This window comes from Tenebrio molitor, chromosome 4 (assembly GCF_963966145.1).
Source record: "Tenebrio molitor chromosome 4, icTenMoli1.1, whole genome shotgun sequence".
In the NCBI taxonomy this organism is placed as follows: Eukaryota; Metazoa; Arthropoda; class Insecta; order Coleoptera; family Tenebrionidae; genus Tenebrio; species Tenebrio molitor.
This window is the reverse complement of record NC_091049.1, coordinates 5,887,568-5,906,267: the sequence shown is the minus strand read 5'-3', so window position 1 is coordinate 5,906,267 and position 18,700 is coordinate 5,887,568. Positions and strand designations below refer to the sequence as shown.

The 18,700-nt window shown below is 33.0% G+C and overlaps 2 protein-coding genes across 2 annotated transcripts; both read left to right on the top strand.

Moving 5' to 3' along the window:
- Window positions 1–331: 331 nt before the first annotated feature.
- LOC138129651 (fatty acyl-CoA reductase wat-like) lies at window positions 332–3,300 on the top strand. Its single transcript, XM_069045935.1, has 6 exons — window positions 332–549; window positions 596–844; window positions 891–1,036; window positions 1,779–1,888; window positions 1,936–2,617; window positions 2,693–3,300. The coding sequence occupies exons 1-6, from the start codon at window positions 358–360 to the stop codon at window positions 2,790–2,792; spliced, it is 1,479 nt and encodes a 492-aa protein (XP_068902036.1). The 5' UTR covers window positions 332–357; the 3' UTR covers window positions 2,793–3,300.
- A 5,393-nt stretch (window positions 3,301–8,693) lies between these two features.
- On the top strand, window positions 8,694–16,942 carry LOC138128303 (fatty acyl-CoA reductase wat-like). The gene is made up of 4 exons (XM_069044518.1): window positions 8,694–8,827; window positions 8,874–9,019; window positions 16,035–16,144; window positions 16,192–16,942. Exons 1-4 carry the CDS (start codon window positions 8,825–8,827, stop codon window positions 16,875–16,877), a joined length of 945 nt encoding a protein of 314 aa, XP_068900619.1. The 5' UTR covers window positions 8,694–8,824; the 3' UTR covers window positions 16,878–16,942.
- The last annotated feature ends 1,758 nt before the right edge of the window (window positions 16,943–18,700 follow it).

Below are 18,700 nucleotides of genomic sequence, written 5' to 3'. Positions count from 1 at the left end.
TAGAATCTGCTATTGGTAGATCCATGGTACCTAATTACCGTTCAAATAAATTTACCTGAATTGCCTAAATTACATTAAAAATGATAAACGTTGTGAGGGGTAGCCAATAGATATCATTAAATTTCCTAAATTTAGTAAAATTTTATTATTGCAAACTTCATCAACAGGTCGTGGTTCTTTGATAAAAAAAGAAAAAACAGATAATATATTATGCTGCCACTTTATGGTAAACAACATGGTTTAAGATAAACAAAAATAATTTCCATTATAAAAAAATCTTGAGCAAATTGGTTATTTAAAAATTGGGACGGTAAACATGTTATTCTTCACACAGCAGTTGCCGAGTGCTCATCAAGAATGTGTCGATCAAAAATTTTCGAATTTTATGAGAACAAAAGTGTTTTTATTACTGGAGGTACCGGTTTTATAGGAAAAGTCCTGATCGAAAAACTTTTGAGAAGCACTAACGTTGCCACCATTTACGTTTTAATAAGGGCGAAAAAAGGCAAAAACGTATCGACAAGATTAGAAGAGATGTTCAAGTGTGCGGTAAATATAGCAACATTTAAATCAATGAAAAATCGATTGTTTCAAGCTCTTTGACAGACTACGGGTCGAGCGTCCAGACTTCAAAAGATGTGTAAATGTGGTCGCCGGCGACTGTACCCAAGAAAACCTGGGTTTGACACCAGAAGATCAAGAGGAGTTGATTTCAAAAACCAACATCGTCTTTCATGTTGCCGCGACTGTGGATTTCAACGAAAACATCAAAACGGCTTATGACATTAACGTTAAAGGAACCAAGGCTTTGTTGGAATTTTGCAAGAAATTTAAAAACTTGATGGTAACGTTTGATTATTCTGTGAAGCCATTCTTACGATTTTTTTCAGTCGGTGGTGCACACTTCTACGGCGTATGTCTACTGTCACCTCGACTCTCTCGATGAAGTTATTTACGACCACCCTTTGCACTATGAACGAGCAGAATCGATGTTGGAGAAACTTTCACTAGAAGAAGCCCATCGACTGACACCGAGGTAAGAGACAAAAAAATTACATGTTTCGAAGTACAAAGTGATCAAAAAGAAAACAAACCAGAGCAGGCGTTGCAAATTATAATCGGTCATGTCGTAGCGGAATTCTATGCAAATAAGCGTTCAATGCAAGCGTAGACAATTTATGGTCTCAAACGCTACTTTATAATAAATCATACCTAATGAATTTTAGACGTTGGAATTATAATTGTGCATTTTATTATTATTATCTGATAATGGAGAAAATTTATAAAATAAACAACAGCAACATTTTACATTCGAATTTACCAGCTTTATTGCCAAACGCGACGCCACTGGTAAGAAGATTTTTCGGTGAAATGTCAAAGAAACGTCTGTTTTAAAGCAACGGTGTTTATGTTAACCTTGAAAAAAGTTTGCGATTTCGGGAAAGTTTATGAACGTTTCCTGTAATTGTAAACAACAATCACGTATCCTAGAATAAGTGGTAAAATGAGTTTTACCATTGAAAATAAAGCAATAATTATTAATAATTAATTAATTAATACTAGATTTTTAGTGACGTAGACAACCAATAAAACGACTGTGTATAGCAAGTACAGATACATATGAGTACGATTAAGCTAAGACAGACGTTTCGATAAAACAAAAGATGAGGTAGCACTCTTGATTTGTTTTCTTGTTGATCACTCACTGGAGAACATTCTAGGGTGGAGTGTGTGTTAGAATTCCATAAGACCTTCATTTAGCAATTTTCTTTTTTCAGTATTGTAAACAAATGGATTAACACTTACACTTTCACTAAAGCTATGACGGAATCTATGATTAAAGAAATCTCAGATGGATTACCGATTGGAATATTTCGACCCGCAATAGGTAACAGACCGGATTATAACATCAACCACTTACAACAAAAGTTTTAGTGACTTCTTCGTACAAAGACCCTGTCAAAAGTTGGGTCGATTCTTTTGCAGCTTTTGGTTTCACTGCATTTTTTTCTTTGGGATATCTTAGAGTTCTTTTATATAAAGAAGGTAGCAACATAGAGTGTGTCCCTGTCGATTTGGTAACTTCAGCAATGATTGCGTGCGCTTGGGACATACCCCACAAGGACCCCATTCCTGTATACAACTACGTCTCCTCCGTCGATAATCCAACTAGCTTCATAGATTTTTTCAAAATACTTAGGCCACAAATGCATCGTTATCCTTTGAGTAAGGCTGTGTGGACGCCTAGAGTAATGTGCACAACCAATTCGTTTTTTTACTTTTTGTTCAAAATACTATTCAATTACACATTGGCGGTTTTGTATGATTTCCATCACATTATGACGGCTAAAAAACCACAAGCATTAGTCAAAGTAATATATCTCGGAAAACTCTTCGATTCGTTTGGTTTTTTTACGAATACAAATTGGAAATTTACCAATGGAAACGTAAAGCGTTTGTGGGATCGTACGAATGATGGAGATAGAAAACTGTTTCCATTTGACATTAGACTAGTTAAGTGGGACAGATATTACAGCAATTTCTTAAAAGGAATAAGAATCTATTTGCTCAAGGATCCGTTGAACACAGTACCGGAAGCAAGGATTAGAATGCAAAGGTAACGATAGATGATGAACCTTAAATCATTTCGGCCACTGTTTGATCTGTATTTAAAGTATTTTTTTATTTTCAGATTCGAGATTGCTCATTCTATTCTACTGTTCGCAATTTATTTTATTTCAACGTTTTCAGTAGGGATTATGTTGTCATCAATTTTGTCTCTAATGCTTTAAACTAAAAACAAGTAAATTACATTGTCCAAATAAGTTTTGTTTTGTAGGCGGGCAAGGATTCATTTAAAAATATACAAAGTGATCAACAAGAGTGCTACCTCATCTTTTTTTTGTAACACATTAATAATGGATTTAAAAGTTATTATTAATTATTATTTATTATTAATTAAGGAAACAGCACACAGCTACATAATGTATGTAATGTTTGGTTATAACATTTTAAAAAGATTATTTTTCACAAATTTTTGTTTTGTTGTTTTCTGTAAGAAAAATGCAAAAGTTATTATTCTCTAATTTTTGGTTGACTGAGAAATTGCTCGTATCTTTTTTTGGAAGTCGTTAAAACATTTAAATTACTCCATGGGCAAAAACTAAGTTTTCACAAAAACTACTCGAAATGTTCTCCATTGTGGCCCAGACAGAGTCAATCTCGTCTCTTCATATTTTCAAAAACATTTATCAAGCACAAAATCCAGTTATGGTTATGGTGGTTTAAGGTAATGTGTGGGTTTTACTAACAAAACGAACAAGAACCTAAACGACGAAGCAATTAAAAAAATCACGAATATCACCAATGCAATAATAAAACAAGAACACTACCCGGAAACATGGAAAAAATCAAAGACAATAATGATACTGAAACCAGGAAAATCGAGAAAAGAAACGAAAAACTACCGACCAATCAGTTTATTACCATCGACCAGTAATATAACAGCAGGAAATAATTTACAGAAGACTGAAACAAGAAATAAAAGAAAAAGAAATACATACTACCATTCAAACAATTTGGATTTAGAACGCAACATTCAACGACGCATCAACTTATAAGAGTAATCAATCACGTGGAACGAGAACAGAAGAAAGGAAAGAAGACAGGACGACAGGAGCAATATGTTTGAACATAGCAAAAGCTTTCGACAAAGTATGGCACGAAGGACTAATCTACAAGATCATACTTGGAAAACCGAAAGTTCACAGTAATGATCAATGAAGACGAATCGGAAGAAAAAGAAGCTGAAGCAGGAGTACCACAAGGATCAATTCTAGGACCAACACTGTACCTAATTTATACCAAAGACAACGAACACGACAACAGCCACATACGCAGGTTGCGGTGCCACAATTTTGGTGTATTGACTATAGAAACGAGAATCGCCCTCGAATGTCACATGATTTATATTGACAAATCACAACTACGAATTGTTTGAATAGCAACCAATCACAATTTAATTAAGCGGATATAATTTACCTAGGGAAAAGTTTTTTCGGGCGATTCTCTTCCGAATATACCTCGGGACAGATACCGGGTGTACTATGAAAAACCTTTGGTGCTATAACTTCCTTATTTTTTATCCGATTTTAATAAATGATATGTCAAACAATTTGAATTGATCCAACATTTGTTCTTGAGTTCTATTTTTGACAAATGATAGTCAACTTTTTTTTTTCAAATGGCACTATTAACTTTTTTTACTCAGTTTTATAGAGATTTTTATTTTAAATATGAAAATGTAAACAACCATGCTCATGCATAGAAACAAAAAGAAGAAATGAAAAAATGATGTTTTTTTTTTTAATCAAGCTGTCACATTAAACAGTAATAAAAGTACATTTTAATTTTGCAAAGTGACAGCTATGGAACAAATCAGCGCAAATTTGAGCAGGACCGGTTTCAAAAATTTCAAAAAAATCAACTTATTGTATCTTCATTGCCGTACACATTTTACTAAAGTGACTTTGGCTAAAACTCTTTAGAACAACGCATACTATCACAGGTTAAAAGGAACACCTCAACTTCGAAAACACCTGTATATGAAAATTGAATTAGAAGCTGTCGACCAGTGTCGAATTTAAATATTGTTCAATAACAGAAACAATACGAGAACAAAGCTGCATTTGCCTGCCGGTTTGATAAGAATAAGAATTCAAATTGCCATAGATAACTTCGAATAAGCAATCGCATACATTCGAAATGACCTACCATTAGTATCTGACAATTCGCAAGAAACGTTAAAAATTGACGAAGGAAGACCTAAAAAAACGAGAAGATTAAATAACGACAATTTAAATTTATCTGCAAAAGAAGTCTGTGATACAATTGTACAATACAAGTAAGAGACCGTTTTGCTTGGAAAGAACATTTATATGGAGCAACGAGAACTATTTAATAAACATAAAAGAAAACTTCCATTGAAAAACAATTTTGTAAAATTTTCACCTTGATCGACAAAAATAGAGCTAGATGTCTTCTACTCAAGACCACAACTAACGGAAGAACGAATAATTGATTGGATGTCTGAAAACCTTGAATTTCATAAAATTACAAAATTACAAAAGTACAGTTGCGGCCGTTGAAATCTCAGACAGGAAAGACTTAAACACTCTGTATAAATTCCGAAATTTGATTAGCGTAAACAGGATTTTCATTAAGGATTATAAAGTCAGTGTCAGTATTTGACATATTAGGTCAGAATTGCGCGTAACTTTTGAAATGCCGCAATTATCTGATTTGCAAAAATGTGTTTGACTGAGGGACGGTGTGAGTATAAGAGCCATTGCGACTGAAATTAATGTGGATAATGTTTGAGTGCCATTTTGAGAAACGTCACTTTCAATACCATTTACAAAGCTAAAAGTTTGGCGTTGTCAAAGTGTCTGAGTTTTCAACGGCCGCAACTGTACTAAAATGTTAGTTATTATTCCCATTACCACGTCTGAAGCAGAAAGATGTTTCTTAACATTGAAGATCATTAAGACTTATTTGAGAAACACAATATCGGAGGATCGACTTACAGCATTGGCGATGATATCCATAGAATATTCAATCATCGAAGCAATACCAAATTTTAATGCTAAAGTCATAGACAAATTTGTTGCAGACAAAGTTAGGAGACTGGAATTTTCGTTCAAGCAACAACCTCGTAATGTAATGTAATGTGTATATGTATAATACCTTTCGTGTATTATTCATGTTTTTGTACATTTTCATATTTATCTCATATGGAGATGTAGCAGAGGTCCCCTCGTCAACGAGTCACGAGCCGCCACTGAATTTAAGAATTTTTATTATTGATTAGATTTCATTTAAACAAAATAATCAGTTGATAGACAAAATTTGAAATTAAAATTAAACACTACGCTGCAAACTTCTTCTTACCTTTAGGATTTTATTCGCAGGTTTCTTTTGAAAAATGGTTAATTTACTTATGTATGTATGTTCACCTTGTTTTTGGCATATTAACGTTGGAGAACTGTTTGATTTCCTTTTCTAAAGTGCCTGATATGCGGACCTATCAAAATGTTGCTGAATTCCCCGCGATGTCTGAGTATTCTTCTATTGCAAACTACTAAAACTATGCACCAGACATTGACACAGCCTCCCATTATGCCAAAACAACGTGAATGCATTTTAAAACATACGTTTTTAGATAAAACACAAAATCACAATACCAGACGTGTGGTATTGCGAATGAATACAGGACGGATATTTATGGCGCAAACTGAGTTTTCCCCAAAATACGTCCACTGGGTATTTATTCCTTTGTGGCCTTTTGAAGTCTAAACATGGTCATCAAGGACGCGGACATAATTCAGGTTTAGTGTAGATATATCGGGCCTTCAAATAAATATATATTTAGAGTAGGCGTAGGCGACATTCTAATTCTGTTAACAGTGTAAAGTAGTTTTTGTAGGTAACCAATTATTCTCCGGAGTTACACAGGTTACATTGTAAGGTTTTTCCCAATTTGATATTGTCATATTCTGTGGAGGGGGAATAGGGAGAATGCACTACAAAAATTAAAAATATTTTCTAACCTAATTTTATTTCGTTAAAATGTCAGACGTTTCTTGTGTCATTTTCTACGCTGGAAAAATGTTACAAACAATTGAATTTCCATAGGTTGCTCTAAATATAAATTTATTTGAAGACCCGTTATGTATTACATACATACTAAATTTTACTGTGGATTTGGTAATAAAATTTGTGAAATCATTAATTTTCTTGACATTTTTTTCTGAGGAGTTAGTAGGTATACTACCTGTGTAAATATTGATTTTTTATCGATAACCAAATTCAGCTTTACCTGCACAAAGGTATAAAATTGCAATTTTGTTCTTTGTAGCCATTTATTACTTTACAAAAATAAAAGATGGCAAGCCACTTAAAAGAGGATGATGTATCTATACATCGCGAAATGCCTTTGGCCTAGTGATCTTGAGTAGGTAAATGTAAATTCACTATTTTATAAACTCAAACATTCCGTTTCAAAGACGTTTAAAAGTGCTTTTTTAGAATCTGCGTCTCTAATAGGTCTATTATTGTATTCAATTTGGAGTCGTTTATGGCTATGTCTTAAAGCACACGTGATTTAATAGATCTCTAAGAAAATGTTTATCAATATTTCAGTGCATTATTGTCATTTACACCAAAAAACTTCCAATATTAATGTTCAAACTCTATTTTTTAACATATGTACATATGTTACATTGAATTACCAATTAATACAAAATTCCCTAGAATTTGAAAATTTAATTTTTTATACAACTGACATTAAAATTTACGTTTTTAGTGGAAGCTAATTTGATTAAAAATTGCTCTTTATAACTTACCGTGTTAAAGGTATTTTTAATACTAGTTATTTTTTATTTATTTATAAATGTTAAAGTGGCTCTATTTGCCGCTTTTTCAATATCTGCAGGAAATCTGTCGTCGATATCGGCATCATTAACGTCGTTTTCTTTGCATTCCATGTTTACGAATGCAATAATGTGGAATTGAAAGTGTTTTACAAAACGTAATGAAAGCTTTTTTTGACGTTTGTAATAAACAAATGTCAATACAAGACTAGCTACCTGATTTTCGCCTCAGACATTAAAATAAACATCAAAAATACGATGGCGTTTTTTAATGCAATGCAAACCAGTTGTATAAAAAATAGATGTATGATGGACGTGTTAAAAGTGATTTTATTTTGTTCGTGGGGTTGGTCAACTCGCTGCGCTCGTTTCCCAATCTACCCCACTTACAAAATAAAATCTCACTTTTAACACCTACATCATAAGTAACTATTTTTATTTAAAAATTAAAACAAGGGTGCAAATTCTAAAAAATAACATAAAAAACTCGTTTTAAAAGGGCATTGGCGCACTCGTCCTATACAAAACTCCGCTACGGGTCGTTTTCTACACTTGGGACTCGTGCGCCAAATCAACCCTTATAAAACTCGTTCTTTAATATACTATTACATTGGAATAATTTTGTCTACAATCAAAAACCTCATCTTTCCATTCGCTTTAACAATTTTTCGTGGATCCCGTTGTTATGACCAGTATCAAAATAATCGCATTTTACCTTTTTTCACGCATCAACCTTATAAATCCTGCCACTTAATGGTAAACAACATGATTAAAAGTAAATACAAATAATTTTTATTGTTAAAAAAATCTTGGGCAGATGAGTTATTTAAGAATTGGGAGGGTAAACATGTTATTCTTGGTACAGCAGTTGCCGAGTTAATACACAATTAAATCCGCTTAACAAGAATGTGTCGATCAAAAATTCTCGAATTTTATGAGAAAAAAAGTGTCTTTGTTACTGGAGGCACCGGCTTCATAGGAAAAGTCCTGATCGAAAAGCTTTTGAGAAGCACTAACGTTGCCACCATTTACGTTTTGATAAGAGCGAAGAAAGGCAAAAACGTATCGACACGATTTGAAGAAATGTTCAATTTCGCGCTAAACAACAATTACTAGCATTAAAGTCACTAAAAGCGATTCTTTTTCAGCTCTTTGACAGACTAAAGAATGAACGTCCTGATTATAAAAGCCGTGTAATTGCGATCGTCGGAGACTGTGTCCAAGAGGACCTGGGTTTGACACCAGAAGATCGAGAGGAGTTGATTTCAAAAACCAACATCGTCTTTCACGTTGCTGCCACTGTGAATTTCAACGAAAACATCAAAACGGCTTATGACATCAACGTGAAAGGAACCAAGGTTCTGTTGGATTTTTGCAAGAAATTTAAAATTTTGATGGTAGCGTTTGGTAATTCTGTGAAGCCATTCTTACGATTTTTTTCAGTCGGTGGTGCACACTTCTACGGCGTATGTCTACTGTCACCTCGACTCTCTCGATGAAGTTATTTACGACCACCCTTTGCACTATGAACGAGCAGAATCGATGTTGAAGAGACTTTCATTAGAAGAAGCCCATCGACTGACACCGAGGTAAGAGACAAAAAAAATTACATGTTTCGAAGTACAAAGTGATCAAAAAGAAAACAGAGCAGGCGTTGCAAATTATAATCGGTCATGTCGTAGCGGAATTCTATGCAAATAAGCGTTCAATGCATGAGCGTAGACAATTTATGGTCTCAAACGCTACTTTATAATAAATCACACCTAATGAATTTTAGACGTTGGAATTATAATTGTGCATTTTATTATTATTATCTGATAAAGGAGAAAATTTATAAAATAAACAACAGCAACATTTTACATTCGAATTTACCAGCTTTATTGCCAAACGCGACGCCACTGGTAAACAGATTTTTTGGTGAAATGTCAAAGAAACGTCACTTTTAAAGCAACGGTGTTGATGTTAACCGTAGAGGATGTTAACCTTGAAAAAAGTTTACCATTTCGGCAAAGTTTGCGGACGTTTCCTGTAATTGTAAACAACAATCACGTATCCTAGAATAAGTGGTAAAATGAGTTTTACCATTGAAAATAAAGCAATAATTATTAATAATATAGAGTGCCGTGACAACTGTCTAAATGTCAATAAATTCGCTCTCTAATAAAAACGCGCCAAATGTTGTTGCAAGTGCTTCACTGCAATCCAATGGTGCTATAGAAGTTAGAAAACGCAAAAAATGGACTATGGAAATGAATATTTTCATTATACGGGAATATTTTCGGATCACGAAACTACAGGATGTTGTGAGTACTTACAGGCTTGATTTATTTAAAGCGTTCCAAAGTAAGTACCCCCAGTTTCCTGTTACTATTCAAAATTTAGCTGACCAGAGGAGAGCCATTATGAAGAAAAACTATATCCCTTCGGCAATTTTAGAAAAGATCAAAAATGATGTAAAGTTAGAATTGTCAATTAATTATTCTGACAATAATGAAGTTTCTAATAATTTAGTTGAAAATTCTGTTGAACCGCAAAGTTTACCAAATCATAATGACTCTTTCTGTTGTCAAAATAATTCAACACCAAACAACACGATACAAAACGACATAAATAATTTAGACTTGAGTTATAATGATATACATGTTATTAATCAAAATTTTTACTACCATCAAAATTTTAAAGAACAAATTGAAGATGAATTTAATAGAACTCTGAACGAATTTGAACATATACAGAGTGATCAACAAGGACTGAAGCTGTTGGCAACAATGACAACATGATGAAAATTTCAGTGAAATTGGTAGCATTACATTTTCAGTTGTCAACTTTGACGGGCAAATTCAAACTTCAAAATCAAGTGTCATTTTTGTATCAATTTATTTATTAAAATGGTTTTTACACTAGAACAAGGCATTTTAATTGGTATGGCGTACTTTCGGACTGGAAATTTTGATGCTGCTAACGGTTGGTAGTATTCCACCATGTATTCCACGGAGCACGGATGATGCATATCACCAATTTCAACAAATGTTCCCCGAGCCAGTTGTTATATACCTTAGTTGCGTTTAAGCAGCATTGCACGAGATTGGTGCAACGTTACCTACAAACCAGTGATGGAAAAAGGCAAATGCTACTGGTAGAAAGAACATCATCTACACTTACAGAAGATGTAGTCGAGAATGTTCGAGGTAGAATGGAACAAAGCCCTCGAAAGTCAGTGCGAAAGCTTTCACTCCAAACAGATGTGACTCTTATTTAAAACACACGCATCCAGAGTTCTTTGTTGGGCACGTTTAATGCAGGGCCTAATAATTCTTACCATTAAAAATCCCGTCATTCCTTTTCCTTACTGTACAAGCTTGTCATATGGAAATTGCCTAACCATTTTAAAGAAGAAATTAATGTTCCACCCTTACAAATTTTCCCAGATCCAATCCCTGCATTATGTTTCTGTTTCTCAGGAGGGGCATGCAGGCACTGCCTGTCGCTTTTATGAATATCGAAACAGTGGGCCATTTAATTAAGTACGGCTAATTACTTTTTATACTGTTTTTGGTCGTTTTGTACAGGTCGACCAGAACAGCTGAACAGCTTGGCAAGTGACGCAGTGGACTGAAATCCCTCCCACTAGCGAAACGCACTTGTCTGTTGGGTCTGGAAGTGTTTAGATCGTGTACAAACGGGCGAAAATAAGCGCTTCAAGCTTCAAGTAACAGCATGTCCAGGCTGTTTTGAGCAGATTTGCTTCATTGAGTGTACCGTACCTACAACCATAGCCATATCCTTGTCTTACAGAGACTCGCTCGTTTCCTCTTGTGCGCATCTCATACCCCAAGCTATTCTGGTCAAGCTGTACGTATCGTGTTTTAAAACTACCAACTCGTAACATAACCTAAATTTTTTGACATTCACAACTTGAAGCAGGTGCCAACACTGACGCACAAAAAATTTTCATACTTTGGGAATATTTTGCTGTCATTTGCTGCCAACAGCTTCAGTCCTTGTTGATCACGCTGTAGAACCATTTAATAGACCACTATTACCTAAACAACAAAGCTCCAAAAAATTCTTTGCAATGATTGAAATTTTAAATCAATTCATTTTACCTAAATTTGTAAATAACACGACAAGTTTTAAAAAATTACACAGTATTATATATAGTGGAGCTTTAACAATTATCAGATTAAATGGTTCAAAAGAAATTGACCAGACAAATAATATAAAAGCTAAAGAATTACCAAAATGGGAACGAAGACTAAATAAACGCATTAACAATATCAGACGAGATTTAGGTAGAATAACTCAATATTTAAAGGGTATAAATTCTAATCATCTAAATAACTGTATTCAATCGATTTTAAATAAAAACAGAATACATTGTTTAAAATATAACGAATATAATGAAACATTAATAGAAATTAAAGACACTTTATTACAAAAATTGAATATTTATTCTAAACGATTAAAAAGATATAAAAATAATAAACAACGGAAATTTGAAAACAAACTATTTAGAAATAATGAGAAGTTGTTTTACAAAAATTTAGCAGATAATAAAACTCAAAATAATAATGGTATACCAAATATAAATGAAATTAAAGAATTCTGGTCAAACATATGGTCAAATGAAGTTCAATTTAATAATCAGGCAGAATGGATTCCTAATTTAGAAAATGAGATACCAGATAGTAATAATCCACATTATATTCAAATTAGCCTTGAAATTTTAGTTCAAAATATTAATAGTTCACATAATTGGAAATCCCCTGGAGGTGACCAAATTCATAACTTTTGGTTAAAAAAATTTACTTGTATTCATAAATGCTTACTTGATCACTTTAACGGATTTATTAGGGAACCTAACACATTTCCAGAGTTTTTGGCCCATGGTATAACATATCTGAAACCAAAAGATTCCGATACTAAGAATCCATCAAAATATAGGCCAATCACATGTCTACCTACAATTTATAAAATTATGACATCTTGCATTAAAGTAATAATTTACGACCATTGTCAAAAATTAAATATACTTAATGAAGAACAAAAAGGTTGTGTTAAGGAGTGTTTTGGTTGCAAAGAACAACTTATAATAGATACGGTAATAATGGAACAAGATAGAAGAAATAATAGAAATATTTATACCGCATTCATAGACTACAAAAAAGCCTATGATTCAGTACCACATTCATGGTTAATTAAAATACTTAAAATTTATAAAATTAATTTGGATTTGATTAACTTTTTATCACATGTAATGACATTTTGGAGAACTACTTTAAATTTATCAATAAACAATACTAAATTAAAATCCGAGCCTATTCAAATTAAACGGGGAATTTATCAAGGAGATTCTTTAAGTCCTTTATGGTTTTGTCTAGCCATTAATCCTTTGACAAATCTATTAAATAGCACTGGATACGGTTTTAATATTAGACATAATAATACCACACTATCAAAATTAAATCACCTTCTTTATACAGGGTGGTCCCGATATAACCTGCCAAAAAAATTCTGGGTCATTAGAAGGATCTAACAAGTCCAAAAAACCCCATTTTGTTAGGTCCAAAATAATGGGGATAAATTAACCCCTATCCACACCCATTCGACGCTGCTGACCACAAAAATACGTACCTACTCAGGAATTAATTGTTGGTGTTTGTAAGTATGACAGTATCTAAGCAACATAGGTACCTGAATCGTTTATGACAAATCTCAAATCTGACAAACTAAATCAAATTAATGACATTTATTGAAAACGCTGTACCTACACTGTGTGCGTTAATTCACCAGCTTATTTAGGTACAAAAGCTGATTTTGTAGACTGAGATGAATGAGTAATAAATAAAGTGGTGTTCCTCAATGTGTAAATAAATGTAGAGGTAGTGTGTGCAAAATTGTGGAAGAACTGTGTAACAAGAGTATCGTCTTAATTGTGGTTAAATAGCCAAAATAATGTATTGAATAAATTTATTTACACTTTACATATTCGTACTTTCAACTCTAACTGAGAATATCTACTAACTAATGAAAGGTAAACTAGACTAGAACAATTATTTTATAATAAATGTTCTGTGTGCCTTCCGTTGGCATTTAAGCACATTTGAGTACGCTGGTACCAATTTTAATAAACAGAATTCAGCATTTCTGGGTTTTTACGAATCTGGTTCGCGGCGTCTGTTACGCGTTTCTGGAGTTGGCCTCCTGTATTTATTTCAACTTCGTATACTAAATCTTTCGTGTGGTCCCAAAAATTAAAATCCAGAGGGGTTAAATGGAGGATCGGGGACGCCATCGTATTGGAATCAGTCAGAACCAACCTCACATAAATGCGGATGTAGCTCCACAAAAGTACAACGGGACGGAAGGACTCCTTCAGGATAACGCTCGCCGTATGGTCGCCTTGCCGGTCTTGAATTACCACGTGTTTCGCCATAGAGTAAATGCAAATCGGCGTATTCTTGTTTTGTGAATTTCATAACCTTTTGAAGGATTCGAAAATTTAAAATTAAACTTGACAAATGTCATAGGTGTTGCAGGTACCGTTGCTAAAGAAATTGCAGCCAAGTAACCAGAATTACCTTTTTAAAACCGATTAACTCATTAGCGTACAGCAAATTTTGATCAAATTTTCAATTATTTTTATCTCGAAAACGAAAAGACTTTTATTAGAAACTTTTTTTGTGTATGAGTTCTACTCATCGTCACCTATTACTGGATGTCTTTTGGCAGGTTATATCGGGACCACCCTGTATAGATGACATAAAACTTTATGCATCTAAAAAGAATCACATTTTATCTTTATTAACAATAACTGAAAATTTCTCAAATGATATTAGCATGAGTTTTGGTATTGATAAGTGTAAAACGCAATCAATATGTCGCGGTCATTACGAAAATTTAGAATATATAACTAAAGAAGGAGAAATCATTAAAAATTTAAATAAAGGAGAATTTTATAAATATTTAGGTATTAATCAATCAAATCATATTCAACATTCAATTATAAAAGAAAATTTAGAAAAACAATTTTATTTAAGAATTAAATCTATTTTAAAATCAAAATTAAACGGTAATAATTTAATTAAAGCAGTTAATACATATGCTGTTCCATTGTTGACCTATTCTTTTGGTATTATAAAATGGTCCAAAACTAATTTACAGAATATAAATATTCAAACTAGAGTTCTCTTTACAAAATTTTGTAAACATCATCCCAAATCTGCTATTGAAAGATTTAATTTACCACGCGAAAATGGTGGTAGGGGTTTTTCAAATCTAGAAATTCTACAACATAATCAAATTGCTTCACTAAAAAATTATTTTCTCAATAGAGCTCGCGATAACACTTTTTTTAATGCTTTGGTTTCAGCGGAAAAAGGTTACACACCTTTAAATTTAAGTGATAATATAATTTCAGATATTGTTGAGCCAAATATACCTGACACTATAGCAAATATAAAACAAAAGTCTTTACATGGGAGATATTTTAAAGAGCTAGAACAGCCAGAAATTAATATTCAAGCTTCTCATGCATGGCTTAAAAAATCAAATATTCATCCTGAGACTGAGGGTTTTATATTTGCAATACAAGATCGTGTTATAAACACAAGAAATTATAAAAAACACATATGCGGTTTACAATTGATCATTGATAAATGTAGGATTTGCGGAACTGAAGGGGAAACCATTGAACATATCATTTCTTCTTGCACCGTTTTGGCTCAAAGCGAATATAAAAAACGTCATGATATATTCGCAAAAATTATACACATGAATTTAGCAGTTAAATTCAATTTATTAAAGGATACACAACCACATTACATTTATAAACCAGAAAGTTGTTTAGAAAATGACAATTACAAATTATATTTTGATCGGACAGTTTTAACTGACATGACCAGACATTATTATTTTAAATAAACAACAAAAGCAAGCATATCTTTTAGATATAGCTGTTCCAAATTCACACAATATAACACAGACATATAATACAAAAATTAATAAATATTTAGAACTCTCCGTTGCTATGAGAAATCTTTGGTGTTTAGAAAAAATTTCGATTTTACCATTTATAATTTCAGCAACAGGAATAGTACGCCAATCTCTTTTTAAAAATTTAAAAATTTTGGACTTAGAGAACACATTGGTGGTTGAAATTCAAAAAGGTATATTATTATACTCATGTCACATCGTGAGGAAATTCCTTAACATTGACACAGAACATAAAACACAAAAAAGTCAAAATGCGGAGGCGAGACGCCGGTAATTATGTTGATAAGCACTGCACTATTACTTGATAGTATTATCCGTAATAGTGTATGTACTCCGGCAAAATTGCCGTGCCGCCGGGTGGAGGTGGGATACGAAGATAATTAATTAATTAATACTAGATTTTTAGTGACGTAGACAACCAATAAAACGACTGTGTATAGCAAGTATACATATGTGTACGATTAAGCTAAGACAGACGTTTCGATAAAACACAAGATGAGGTAGCACTCTTGATTTGTTTTCTTGTTGATCACTCACTGGAGAACATTCTAGGGTGAAGTTTGTGTTAGAATTCCATAAGACCTTCTTTTAGCAATTTTCTTTTTTCAGTATCGTAAAGAAATGGATTAACACTTACACTTTCACCAAAGCTATGACGGAATCTATGATTAAAGAAATCTCAGATGGATTACCGATTGGAATATTTCGACCGGCAATAGGTAAGAGACCGGATTATAACAGCAACCACTTACAACAAAAGTTTTAGTGACTTCTTCCTACAAAGACCCTGTCGAAAGTTGGGTAGATTCTTTTGCAGCTTTTGGTTTCACGGCATTTTTTGCTTTGGCATTACTTAGAGTTGTTTTATATAAAGAAGGTAGCAACATTGAGTGTGTCCCTGTCGATTTGGTAACTTCAGCAATGATTGCGTGCGCTTGGGACATACCCCACAAGGACCCCATTCCTGTATACAACTACGTTTCCTCCGTCGATAATCCAACTAGCTTCACAGATTATCTCAAAGCGTTTAAGACCGGAATACATCGTTATCCTTCCAGTAAGGCTATGTGGACGCCTAGATTAACATGCACGAGCAATTCTTTCTGTTACTTTTTGTTCAAAATACTATTCAATTACACATTGGCGATTCTGTATGATTTCCATCACATTATGACGGCTAAAAAACCACAAACATTACTAAAAGTAAGACATCTCGGAAAACTCCTCGATTCGTTTGGTTTTTTTACGAATACCAATTGGAAATTTACGAATGGCAATGTAAAGCGTTTGTGGGATCGTACGAATGATGAAGAGAGAAAACTGTTCCCATTCGACATTAGACTAGTTAAGTGGGACAGATATTACAGCAATTTCTTAAAAGGAATAAGAATCTATTTACTCAAGGATCCGTTGAATACCTTACCGAAAGCAAGGGTTAGAATGCAAAGGTAACGATAGATGATGAACCTTAAATCATTTCGGCCACTGTTTGATCTGTATTTAAAGTAATTTTTTATTTTCAGATTCGAGGTCGCTCATTATATTCTACTGTTTACAATTTATTTTATTCCAACGTTTTTAGTTGGGATTTTGTTATCAACAATTTGGTCTCTAATGCTTTAAACTAAAAACAAATTAATTAGATTGTTCAAATAAGTTTTGCTTTGTAGACGGGCAAGAATTCGTTTAAAAATATACTAGAGTGGTAGTATAAATACATAAATCTGTAGAGAAAATAAAAAATAAAATGTAAATAAAGATATACTCGTAGAGTCTTATTCTTATCAGAAATAAAACACAAAGGAATGAACATGTTCACAATGTTATGATAATAAATACTGGTAATTAAGTTATAATAACTTACCCATTTTCAGATTAAATCCAATTACGTCTTTCATCATGGAAATTTTTATTTATAAAAATGTGTTTTTGTTGAGATTCAAATAACAATCTGATTTTGAAAATTGTGCAGATATTTTAACCTGAGGTTGTACGTGTTAAAAGAAGGCAAAATGACCCAACTTGCCATATAAAAATGTTAATGGTTTACAAGAAAATCAAAGGAAACTGTTTGTTTAGGAACCGCTGAAAAATTTTAAATTTGGCGGGCAGTTTTGATGTACGAGCAAACCATATATCTATTGAGCGAACTAAAATGTCAAGTTTTTCTGTCATTCAAGATTATGTTTGATTTGAATCGTAAAATTTCTTCATAAATCTCTGATAAAAATTTGTAAAGTGATAAAATAGCGCCTGCAACTTATTCAGAAAACAACAATGGCTTAAACAACAAAGTAACAACTTGTTCGTGAGTTTTCGATTTCGTGAAGAATTTCTTCTGCACCTAAAATGCGATCTTCTCCTTGTCGGGCAAGATCGCGCTTAGTCATTTCGAAACGCCCGAAATCGCGATGATGCTGCACAACGTTTACAAATAAAGTCACTAGATATATCTAGTGACTTTATTTACAAAGGTTCGTGCATTGGGAATTATCCATTGAGGAAACCTTTCACCGTAGATTTGCCGTGCTAGATGTGAATATCATCAAAATCATATCGGTTTTCTCCAAGTTGGGGGAAACCATTTGATATTTAAATTGAGGTTCTTGTCAAAGTGACTGAATTTTGAATTAAATGACAACAAAAAACAGTCTACTATGATCTTTTTTAAACCATTTTTTCATAAAATTCAGTGGGTCCCAAACTTTTTTAAAGAAACTTTTAGCCCCTTTTTCTCGAAAAGTATCAACATTTGTATAAGGTATTATTGGCTTAATCGTTACCTATTGTGGAGTTCTACCACTGGTTAAAATAACTGCACAACTTTCAAAGCCACCCTGTATTATGGATATAAGTCTTATAAGAAGCATTTTGTACCGCGCACGCTATGAAGGCGTAAATACTACAAAATGCTTTATCGTAAAGAATTTTTTTTCTATTTTGCGCCTTTTTAAATGAAAAATCGCACAGTGGACCATTTGAAAGTTCAATTTGAAGTTATTGTTATATCGTTTGTTTAACTTAATTTGATGTTTGTCATTTGATGTTTGACATTGCAAGTTACCAACCTTAAAAATGTAAATTGTACTGGTCTATTACAGCACTCAAATCAGCCATTAACGCACTCTTTTGGGTGCTGTAATATCTTTGTTATAAACCCAAAATAGAAAAATGAAATTAAATGACTGTTGCTTGCATCATAAGCACATTTATAAACACTCACTGGCCGGTTATTTATCATTTCGGATATTTCTACCAAACAATGATACTTAATT

Excerpts from the sequence above, each read along its gene's own strand:
- LOC138129651 (XM_069045935.1), top strand. The coding sequence starts at position 358 with ATGTGTCGATCAAAAATTTTCGAATTTTATGAGAACAAAAGTGTTTTT. Across the intron at positions 1,037-1,778 it reads GCCCATCGACTGACACCGAG|TATTGTAAACAAATGGATTA; the intron begins GTAAGAGACAAA and ends TTCTTTTTTCAG. Across the intron at positions 2,618-2,692 it reads GCAAGGATTAGAATGCAAAG|ATTCGAGATTGCTCATTCTA; the intron begins GTAACGATAGAT and ends TTTTATTTTCAG.
- LOC138128303 (XM_069044518.1), top strand. Across the intron at positions 9,020-16,034 it reads GCCCATCGACTGACACCGAG|TATCGTAAAGAAATGGATTA; the intron begins GTAAGAGACAAA and ends TTCTTTTTTCAG. Across the intron at positions 16,145-16,191 it reads AATATTTCGACCGGCAATAG|TGACTTCTTCCTACAAAGAC; the intron begins GTAAGAGACCGG and ends CAAAAGTTTTAG.